Genomic DNA, 11,986 nt, shown 5'->3' on the forward strand with positions numbered 1-11,986 from the left:
GTCTTGCTTCCTCATTTTGTCCATTTTTTAAAATGTCTTCATACAGCTAGTCTTTGTTCCTCAGTCAACAAATTATTTTGTTGGGGATATAATCTAGTTACTACTGCACCAATCTTGGAAAGAAATTAATTTATTCTCCATGCCGTTTCCACTGACACTTCAGACCGTTAGTTCATCGCATTTTCATATTCAAAAGTAAAGTGGCAACTCCTGCACTTCACTACGTAAACTTACACAGATATGTACATTTATTTCGAGAGATAAAAGGGGTAGTCATTTACAAACAATCTCTTCAATGACAATGCAGAGATGAGGTTGTCCCCATTGAGTCAAAGTGAAGCGGGGCTTTTTGCTAGCCAGTCGTCTCAGGGGGTGAAGGAGGACAAGTCGAGGGGGGACACCCTCCTGATGGGAGTGTTGTTGGAGGAGAGTGGTCCAAACAGGTCTGTGGTTGAGGACTCAGTCTGGTCTCTAACCTGGGAGATCTGTCGGAGCAGAGCCTTGCCTTCCTCACGAGCCTGGTGGAAGAACACACCGTACCTTACAGGACTGCCACTTTACCGATACAGGACAAGCAGTACGCGTGCATCTACTTATATCAAAAATAACATACGTTACAGGTAACGAACACTACCGGTTCAATTTGAAGAGAGGTAGAGGGAGCGCTTACGTCGTTGTAGTCACAGCAGCGTTGTGCACAGAGTGACGCCTCGTCATAGAGCTTGTTTTTGAAGTAGTACTGGCCCAGGTAACGCAGGGCCGTGCTCACCTCCGCATGCTCCAGCTGCTCCTGTTGGCACAAAACCTCTTTCACACCAACTGAGCAAACACAGGGGGGCCCTTGACAGACTGACTCCATGGTCAAAACATACCTATATACAGTCAGGTCAATTATTGGCACCCTTGATAAAGATGAGCAAAACATGATTGATTTTATAAAACAAGTCATGTCTAAAAAGGTGGCATTGTTAAGGTCAACATGAACTCTACCAAGTATCAGGACATTTTAGACAAAAAAAAAAACGCAAGTGGATCTTCCAGCAAGACAACCCCAAGCACTTCTCAAAAATCAACATTTTGCAATGGCCATCTCAGTCTCTGGACTTGAAGCCCATTGATTCAAACCACAGGTTTTCAAAGAGGGCAGTCTGTAAAACAGACAAAAGGGACATCAAGGATCTGGACAGATTCTGTACGGAGGAATGGTCTTAAGATCCTTCCCAAAGTGTTCTCCAATCTCATAAAAATTTTAGAAAAAGGAAATCCCAAAATATATTCCTTACCCAAGGACATTTAACCTTGGTGACCATCCGGCAGAACAAAGAGAAGAAAAAAAAAAGGTGCACTCAAATGCTGTGTAAATTTGACAGGTTTATTGACGGGACACGTAAACAAAAGCTGTCTTACGTTTCGGCATGAATCACCTTCATCAGAGCTTTAAGTAGGGGGAAAAAAGGAAGTACCCACAGCACATACCCTCGCAGGGGACTGTCCCACTCATGTCAACACAGTCGCTAGTAGCAACTACACAGGTTATTCAAGCAAGATTAATGACACATCCATTCCACTTGAATAGCAAAAAAAAAAAAAAGACAGAAATAAACAAAGTCATTCCAAAAAAAAAAGATGCGACAGACACTTTGGCTCGACACAATCTAAGCAATCGATCCAAAGTGCCTCTGAAATTCTGGTGAATTGAGAAAGTTGTTTCAAAGTTGAGGCTGAGGCATGATTAGCATTAACGTAATGCCACGCGATGACGTGGTCCATATTTTGGTGCGGATAGAAGTTGTCTTTAGCTATTGCTCATTTGTGCGCGCGTTTTGGCTGACCAATGTAAACAAGCCAGTGGGGCGGCAGGGTAGCCTAGTGGTTAGAGCGTTGGACTAGTGACCGGAAGGTTGCAAGTTCAAATCCCCGAGCTGACAAGGTACAAATCTGTCGTTCTGCCCCAGAACAGGCAGTTAACCCACTGTTCCCTGGTAGGCCGTCATTGAAAATAAGAATATGTTCTTAACTGACTTGCCTAGTTAAATAAAGGTAAAATAAATAAAAGGCACTTGCGCATGTATTGTACTACAACAGCCCATCTTTTCATTTACGCTGGGGCGAAGCGCATTTGGGTATACCTTCTTTCCATTTTAGCAAAAAAGGCACAGTGTCATTATCCTCGCAAGGAGAGTGTGCTATAGCAGGGATGGTAAACCTGTGGCCTTAAAGCCCTCGAAAAAAGAAAAAAAAAATGTAAATGGGGGGGGGGGGGGTCAATTTACTGTTGTGAGTTGTCATAGTAGAATATACTTGCTTTAAAACAACATACTCTCTACAACCATGGCAAAAAATGTGTAGAACTGCACAAAATTAACTCCAAAACGTTATTTTTGCTGTCGAGAGAAGGACCAATAAAATGTTTTGCTCGCGATGTGGGTACGCAGACGCATGAGTAACTGCAGCCCCTCCATGAGGAGTTCAGATTTTATAATGGCCCCCACCCTCAAAGTTGGCCATACCTATACAGAAAACAGGGTGCTAATAATGTTGACCCCCCCATCTTTGAGATTTGTTTTATTACCTGTAAAACAGTCTCTTTCTCTGAGCATTTGTATTACTATAAAATTATATAATTTCAGGGAAAAAACATGCATAAAATGTTGCTCAGTATTTGTATTCATACAGTTTTTTCCCCCTCATCTTTATCAAGGGTGTCAGCAATTATGGACCTGACTGTATATGCACACACAGAGGACTGTTAGGTTGCTCACCCCACAGGAGAAGATGTCTTGGATGTATATGATATAACACTGGGCCGCGTCGTCAGATTCGTTAAGCTGCTCGTGAAGTCTGTCAACAACAAAAAAACAAGCACAACTGGATTGAATCCCGGCACCAAGTCTCAAAAACACATCATTAAGCGGGTACACACCAAGATCTCCTTACTTTGCCAGCTTCAGTAGGGCCATCCTCTCCACGTCCCCCACAGAGTACGCCCTCCAGTAACACTGGCCAAAAAGGAAGAATAGAACTTAAATGACAACTTACAGGAATGACAAAAATATAACATTGAAATATATAGGAAAATAAAAACTAGTGACGGAGATGGTGCTGTTGCTAACCTTCTTGGCCTCAACGTGCTGTGAGAGTTTCTCGTAGCTCTCTCCCAGAGCAACCAGCATACGAGAGTCATTGGGCCTGAGGGCCAGAGTGACACGTCATTCACACTACAGTATGTGACCATTTGGCAATACTTAACTACACGATAAAAAGCACCAACAAGAAAAAACCTCTCCCTTGTTTTTGTTTTTTTACACAAATCCACACCTGAGCTGGTGGGCCTTTCGATAGTAGTACAGGCAGTAGAAGGGCATCTTGAGGATCTCATAAGTCTGTCCCAGGCCATACCAGGCACGGTAGTCTCGCTTGTTCACTTCTATAGCGTGCCTGAACAAAGAAAACATACACAGAACTATTAAAAACCCATGGGGATCAACTCCCCCAGGACCCATAGGATGAGCCATGCCATAGTGGACTGTCAGTCTGACCTGTAGGCCTGGGTGGCAGCGGGCCATAGTGGACTGTCAGTCTGACCTGTAGGCCTGGGTGGCAGCGGGCCATAGTGGACTGTCAGTCTGACCTGTAGGCCTGGGTGGCAGCGGGCCATAGTGGACTGTCAGTCTGACCTGTAGGCCTGGATGGCAGCGGGCCATAGTGGACTGTCAGTCTGACCTGTAGGCCTGGGTGGCAGCGGGCCATAGTGGACTGTCAGTCTGACCTGTAGGCCTGGATGGCAGCGGGCCATAGTGGAGTGTCAGTCTGACCTGTAGGCCTGGATGGCAGCGGAGGTGTTCTTCATCTCCATGTACTCGTGGCCCATCAGAGTCCAGGCCCCCAGGCAGCGAGGGTTCAGCTTCAGAGCCCTCTGGAAGTACAGGGCTGCCTTTTCGTGCTGCGACCGCAGGCTGTAGTAGTTCCCTACACACAGGACAGACAACACTTGAGCGCTGGTTAGAGACAACACTTGCACTCTTAAGACTGTTGGAAGGTCTAGTTTCAGTCTCATCGTTTGGTCTGGGTCTTGCACTGAACATGGTAAGAGTTTTGATATGGGTTCATGTCTGGAGTTGAGGTGTGGCTTTCGGTCCACTGTGTGGTGACGGGACCCTTACCGATGACACAGCAGGTTTCTACCCTGTACTTGTCTATCTCCACCAGGTTGTGGGCCAGGTAGCTGAGCTCTGGCTTCATGCTCTGTGGAAACAACAGACACAGATTAATAAAAAGACAGAGAGACTTCCAAATGGAGACAGGCATTACTGTGGTGCAGCAGTGGGGTCTCACCCTGACATAGAGCAGGTTGGAGAATGTGTCCATGTTCTCAACGCGAAAGGGATCCTGCTCCCGCAACTCATTGAACAGAGCCAGAGCCTGGTCAATATCTAAATGACAAAAGAAAAGCACAGACTCGAAGACGGATCAAATGCGTCGGGAACTGCTTGAGAAGGTTAATAATACATTTGTTCATATTGCTCATTTAAATTGATAAAGCAAAGCGTGAAATAAACCCACCGCGGATGTTGTGGTAGGCCACAGCGATCTGTGACATGATATACGTGCTCTTGGAGAAACCTGCCTCTATCAGGCTCTGGTATTTCTGCAGCGCCTCTTTGATCATCTGCAGCTCTGTGTACATGTGGGCCATGAAGAAGTCTCTGATCCAACAGTCTGGCAGAGACAGGGACTTCAGCTGACGAAATGGAGGAGGCACAAGTATATCAGTGGAATATTCCATAGAAGCCCATGGACATGTTTTGTAGTCTAGTAGATCTGGGAACTACTGTAGTTGGGTACAAAAGAGAATCTGTTCAAGTTGTGAGTATGTGTGCACTACCATTTCAATGTTGGTGACGAGGTTACAGAGCTCCAGCCACGCTCCCCAGTGTAGAGGTAAGGCATGGGTCGCCTCCACAAACACATCCACCGCCTCCTTCAGCAGATCCAGCTTCCGCAGCACCACCCCATACCTGTAAACACACACGCGCAAAGACATTACAGTTAAGAGGTTAAAGACTCACTAGGCATGTCCAAGTCCACTGAGTGGACGCGTGTGATATTGTGGGAGGGGCTTACAGGTACAGAGCGAATCCGTCCAGCTCTCCAGCACTGTGTTTCTTACTCAGCTCCACCCTCAGCTCCCGCAGAGCCTCGTTCCGCACCTGACCTTTTTCCAGAGGCCCTGCAAGGCAATCACAGACCAAAACAAATGGAACCAATCAAGACATTGAACTCTGTCTAGAGACAAAGCTTTGATTGAGGCGGCAGAGAAAGATTAGCTCCTCACCCAGGCTGTCCACTGTCTCATCGTCTTTTTTCTTTTCCCCAGACTGGAAAACAAAGGAAAAATAAGAGCCTGTCAGAATTGACAGGCTACACACAGGATGGCCATCATGGAGGAGTTGCAAGGATTCAGGCAAAAATCTCTATTCTCATTTTTTTTTTAAGTAGATTTCTAGAGACGATGTTACCGTGAATGCTGAAACCTCATCTCACCAGATAGCGGGAGTACATGTACAGGAAGTATGCTTTCTGACTGCAGCAGCCCCGAAGGAAGTAGGCAGCTCGGTCATACTCTTTCAGGTCAAAGTAGGACTTGGCCAGGCCGAGAGCATCCAGGTCCTGAGCATCCTCCTACAACCAGGAGGTCAGACAGAGTAAAGAGAGACAGTAACAAACATTCAAATGACCTTCAATTCAAAGGCGATCCATTCAAAAAGATCAGCAGCTTGTTCATGCATTTGTGAGGACAATATTATCGTGAACTAGCCATTACTGGACACAAACCTCAGTAAAAAATGTGGGTGGGGGTAGTTCATTCTTGGGCAGGGGGTCCAGGGAAAATGCCAACTCTGATGCCCTGAAATATTGTCACACAAACATCGGGGATCACTGAATGGTTCATTCTGTGTGTTACCTACTGTATTCAGAAAATATAAAGGCTTCATGTTTGACTCTGAAAAAAAAACAGATTTGACTAAACTTGCAAGCTATCATGAAAAAAGGATCAGACTATTTCCCCTTCTCTTTTGTTAGTCGGAATGGTGCGATACCGGAATGTGGACAGTCAGAGCCCGGAGTGATATATGGCTGGGTGAAAAAACGCAACTCATTCCAGGGATGGAATGTCGTTATACTCATCATAGTCATCCCTAAATGATTAAAAGTTAATTGAGAAGACTGAAATACGGTTAGTTTTGAATTAAACTGCCGTTTTCACCAGCATGCTAGGGTAGCTAATGCTAGAACAGCCCATTGGATTCAATGAGAATGTGACGCGTAGTAGGTTCCAGAAGTGTTGTTAAATCCACTGGGTTGCTTAGCATTAACTAGCCTAGTATGCTTACGAAAACGGCAGTTTAATTAAAAACTAGCAGTATTTCAATATTCTCGATTCACCTTTCATCATTTCAAGATGATTAGGAGTAGAAAAACATATTCCTTCCCTGGATTGAGGTACGTTTTCACAGCCATAATTTACAGCTCTGGCTGTCCACATTCAGACAGCACCGTTCCGATGAATTAAGACAAGCGATAACATCAACGAGAATGTTGGATCTTTTTGGCTAGCTGGCTAACAACTGTGAGATCACCAAATCTAGCTATTATATACTGAAAGGAACAGTGATCATAATAACGTCAAGAAGAGCGCTACTTACCATTTCACGCTATGTACAAGTCCTCTTTCTTTACAAAGCGATATTACAGATATCAGTTGTTTTTTTATTTGAACTAAATCACCAAACTCACTACACAAGGCCGCCATTTTTCATACCATGATTGGTACGTCATGAAAACACAAGTTGTGATTGGACAGCGTTTTGACCAATCACATTTTAGCTCTAGCTTTTCTGCATTTTATCTGAAGGGATTCTTTACATCGTTTTTATTTTTAACAATGTAAAACAGTTTTAGACATTTGTTGGAAGAATTTTAAGAGTAGGCTACCTAAATAATAAGATGGAAATCAACTACAATGCAGTTCAGAATTTATTCAGGGTGTGGCAGCATATACCACAGAACACAGTTAACGTTTACAGAAGGATGCTTTGAAAGACAGCTAGACTGTGTACCCTTGTGATAAAATGAGAGAAAGCAAGCAATCACAAAATCCCAATTCCCCCTCTAAATACTTACTGTCCTCGATTCAAGGTACAATCAATGTGCCCGTACCTGTGCCAGAACCTGGCACATTGATTGGCTCTTGCATTGAGGATAGTGAGCTTCAAATCCAATCAAAGTACATTTTTGGTGCGTTCAATTTGCTACGTTGCGTGGTGATTTAAACGACACGTTTCCCCTAAACGGTGCGCACAGTTCTTCCACAACCTTTGAGGTCCGTTTACTCCCGTTTGATGGGTTGGTAAGATGTGGCCTGATCAATATGGGTGTGACCATTTGAAATTGCAAAACTCGTGCAGCACACGAGTCCCTCTGGGCCACCATAATCACAACATTCATCAACTGGTCGTTCAGTACAGTACCGTTTCCGTTTAATTAAATGTTGAACACACAGTTTGTCTTACTGAATGCACCCCTGTTGTGTCTGCTCATGATGTGCCCTCTGAACTTTACATATGAATTGGCCCTTCACAAACATGGCTGACAGGTTGAAAGCAAGATCATAATGCATTTCATGTTTAAACACGACGCAAAGCCTCTTTGCCATTGTTGCTTTCTAAAGAGAATGTTGCTTTGATAACACTGTGTTTGATGCTGCTAATCTGTAGTTTGCTATGTGGAGCACAGTCTTAGGTTTGTGGCATGCTACAGCGGCATGGTTCTCCCTAGAAGCCTCCTCTGGAAGACCTTCATTGCTTTTAGCAGGACGCATGGTTTTGGAACATTCAGACATAAATATGCTAGGTGGAACAAACATGCATCTGTAGAATAAGGAATGTAAGCTCTATTTGTAATATTTATATCTGCAACCATAGCCGAGGGAAGTAGGGGCGCTGAAAATAATAAGAAAAAAAATACATAGAAAAATGTATGTTTTGACAAAAGTAGTGCACTGGGCCTTTACTAGTATTAGCTGACCAATATAGACCTCTGTAGCTCAGGCAAAAAAAAATAATCAGTGTCTCCGCTTTGGCAAAAAAAAGGTAGTTGTGTCATTAAGAACAGTATCTTGCAGGATTAAATAGTTGGAATTGTAAGAGTTGTTGCCCTGTCCCTTTCTTGTCATTAGAATGGAATCCAGAAATAACTAAATCCTGTCCTCAAACATTTACATCAAAAGGTGCAATGTTATGGGCAAAGACACAAAACATCCACATCAAATTAAATATTTTTCTTGATCAAATGACATGGAAAACAACCACATTTTGTTGTGCAGTATTAATTTACCATTCTTACAAACCACTTAATGTAAATGTACATGACTGTATTTGTAAATGTACATGACAGGTTTGTAGCTGCAGACTTTCTATCACCATGAAGAAAAACAATGACCCATACAGTAACTGAGTACATTGAGACATCAAGTGGTTTGTGATGATGTGATGTGATGATGTGGCTCAGTTGGTAGAGCATGGAGCTCGCAATGCTAGGGTTGGGGGATTGATTCCCACTGGGGACCAGTATGAAAATGTGTGCACTCACTCATTAAGTTCCTCTGGATAAAAGTGTCTACTAAAAAGGACTGAATAGACCATTTCAGTTATCACATAGAGATACGTTGCATTTCAAGAAACTGGAAAACGCATCAAGCATTTTTATATTCCACAAGTATTATCAGATTAACTGTTTTGTATAGATAATTATCAGACTCAATGTACAAATGCCGGTAAACACTCAAATACATTTAGTTTAATATTTTTCACAAAAGTAGTGCACAGGGCCTTTACTAGTCCTGTATTAGCGGACCGATATAGACCTTCAGCGTGGTCAATTTATTTTCCCTGCCTCCCCTCAGTTGCTCCTCTCTCTCTCTCTCCCTCTCTCTCTCTCTCTCTCTCTCTCTCTCTCTCTCTCTCTCTCTCTCTCTCCCTCTCCATTTCCCTATATATCCTCTCTCTCTCTCTCTCTCTCTCTCTCTCTCTCTCTCTCTCTCTCTCTCCCTCTCCATTTCCCTATATATCCTCTCTCTCTCTCTCTCTCTCTCTCTCTCTCCATTTCCCTATATCTCCTCTTGTGTAGAAGCCGCTTTAATAGACTGACAAGGTAATAAAGTATTGTCAGAGAGTTTACAAGTGCAACCACATGGCTCACTGAGCAGGTTGAAAGATTCACAATAAGACAGGTTATACACCCGCTCCCCATCCTCCTCCTCCTCCTCTCTCTTTCTCTATTTCTATCTCTATCTCCGCTTCTATCACACACACACACACACACACACACACACACACACACACACACACACACACACACACACACACACACACACACACACACACACACACACACACACACAGTCGTGCCCTGCAGGTAGAGCAGTGAACTGCGTGAGGAAGTTGCTCGGAGACATTTGAGAATGCTGTGTAATTAAAAGGGACAATATCCCACTGGTGTGCCTGGCTCTATTTCTGTGCTCCACAGAATACTACACCATGGGACCCAAAGCCGTGTACACAGAGATAGCCTCCCCTGCCACCTCCACCTCTCTCAGTCACACTCTCTTTCATGACACGTCCCTATTCTCTTTCGCGTCAGATCAAATTTGTCTTCATCTCATGCAGCTCTGTTTCCTCACCCCTTCTTCTCTTCTGGTTGTGTGTGTGGGTTGAGGGCACAATGTATGCAGTATATTCTATGCCACCTCATCTCTGCGCGTTGTGAATGTGTTCCTGCTGTACTGGCACAGTCCGTCTAAGCCAGACCTCAGTACTCGGAGGCCATCACAGAGACTCTGTGATGAGGTTGTGATGATGCCGTCACATTGGATTGAGGACAGCAGCCAGCAGCTCGGCCTCATTAGGGCAGCCACCACCTGAGCCCCTAACTACACCACAGACACAGCCAGAGTCTGGCCAGCATACTGACTGCCTGACTGCAGCCCAGAGATGGGTTCTACTGTACTTATGGTCATATTGTATATTTAGCATACAAAAAATGTGAACGACATACATTTCAGATATCAACTGAAACATGTCTTACTATACTACTCCCTAACCCCTAACACAACTCTAATCCTTACCCTAACCCTAACCTTAACTCATAACCCTAATTCTAACCCTCGCCCTATTTATAAACCTAAAACCTATGCCTAAAAATAGCCTTTGTACAAGTGAGGAAAGGCAAAATGTCCTAACTTCTCTGAATATTTGTTGGTTTACACACACACACACACACACACACACACACACACACACACACACACACACACACACACACACACACACACACACACACACACACACACACACACACACACACACACACACACACACACACACACACACACACACACACACACACACACACACACACACACACACACGGTGAGAGGTAGTGGACACATCCTTTATAACAAGGTGCTGTATGGTGTCTTCCAGAGAGGTGTCAGGCTGTGGATAATGATTGAGACAGAAGTCTAATGTCTGGGCATCGAGGCAACCAGGGAGGGAAGGGGGCCGTATTTAGGGCTTGTGATTAATATGCCCCCTGGGACAGTTGGGGGTGGGGGTGGAGTTGGAGGAGAAGTGTGTTTGAGTGCTAACCTCAGTTAACAGGGGGAAATCATAACGGCAAGCCTAACATGAGCATCTGATGGGGGTCAGCTGTCGATGAAGTATGTCACTGACAGTCCTGTAAATATGAAGAGCTGCATCTCATTCATACGCAATAGCTCAGTCAACACCCTGTTTGACCCCAAGGTTATTATTTATTGTAATGTGATACACTCCCTTGTTTTGGTCCCTTGTTGAGGACTGTGGGTTTTGGGTACGGAGCTAGGAAATGCTGCTCCCAGATGGCCATGCAGCTTTGAGGTTGTCTGGTGGTGAAAATAAGGAACCAAGGAAGACATTCCTGGCTATACATCACATTAAATCAGTCAGCTCGTCACAATTTACGTGAAAGAAGGTCAACTTTTCCCCTCAGATTTGATTAAACCCAGTCTTTGGTTATTTCATATTGTGCGTAACTCACTGGGTCTTGTGTGTATGAGTGTGTGAAAGTCTAGCAGTTTGGACAGCCCACTTTAACTTAATTCCCCGACAGATGTAAACCATCGGGTGTACCGAGGAGTCCAAGGAGGCAAGGCGCACAGCCAGAGAAAGAGAGAGAGCGAGACAAAGAGTGAGAGAGCAGAGAGAGCGAGAGAGAGAGAGAGAGACAGCAGAGCAGGTTGAGATAGGAGTCATCATCCTTGAACTTCTGTCCCCCTGTCCTGCCGTTATTTAGCTCTGTCCACTCCTCCATTATGTCAGCATGAACATAGATCTAGAGAGAGAGGGGGGCAGAGAATGAAAAAAATTGAGGGGAGAGAGAGAAAAAGGGAGCGAGAAAGAGATTATTGGATGGCTGTCTGTATGTTCCACTGAAACAGGTGGAGGTTTGGCACAAAATGCTCATGTTACCGAATCACAACGATTGTTGAATCATCTCGGACATTACAGGCTGTGTCAACATCCATATTGTATGCTAATAGTTTTCCGGAGGAAATCAAGTCTTAGGATTTCTCCTCATTTAAAGAACCCTGACCTAGCATTACCAAAATCCAGCAGAGCCGCTTATTCACAGCTCAGCAGAAAGAGTTACAGCCCGTATGGAAAAAATAAATTTAAAATACAGTGCATTCGGAAATATTCAGCCCCTTGACTTTTTTCACATTTTGTTACATTACAGCCTTGTTCTAAAATTGATTTTCTTTTTTTATCCTCATCAATCTACACACAATATCGCATGATAAAGCAAAAACAGGTTTTTAGACATTTTTACACATTTATTCAAATATCTAATTTACATAAGTATTCAGACCTTTTACTGAGTACTT

General features: G+C 44.0%; 1 protein-coding gene across 1 annotated transcript; it reads right to left on the minus strand.

The window, feature by feature from the left end:
* Positions 1-14: 14 nt before the first annotated feature.
* Positions 15-6,825, minus strand: LOC135550312 (cell division cycle protein 23 homolog). Its single transcript, XM_064980990.1, has 16 exons — positions 6,708-6,825; positions 5,836-5,908; positions 5,545-5,682; positions 5,336-5,378; positions 5,125-5,230; positions 4,886-5,018; positions 4,564-4,741; positions 4,336-4,433; positions 4,164-4,245; positions 3,816-3,969; positions 3,319-3,438; positions 3,114-3,189; positions 2,938-2,999; positions 2,763-2,841; positions 671-790; positions 15-518 (listed from the first exon to the last, which is right to left on the minus strand). Exons 1-16 carry the CDS (start codon positions 6,812-6,814, stop codon positions 366-368), a joined length of 1,722 nt encoding a protein of 573 aa, XP_064837062.1. The 5' UTR covers positions 6,815-6,825; the 3' UTR covers positions 15-365.
* Positions 6,826-11,986: the final 5,161 nt, after the last annotated feature.

This window comes from Oncorhynchus masou, chromosome 12 (assembly GCF_036934945.1).
Source record: "Oncorhynchus masou masou isolate Uvic2021 chromosome 12, UVic_Omas_1.1, whole genome shotgun sequence".
NCBI lineage: Eukaryota > Metazoa > Chordata > Actinopteri > Salmoniformes > Salmonidae > Oncorhynchus > Oncorhynchus masou.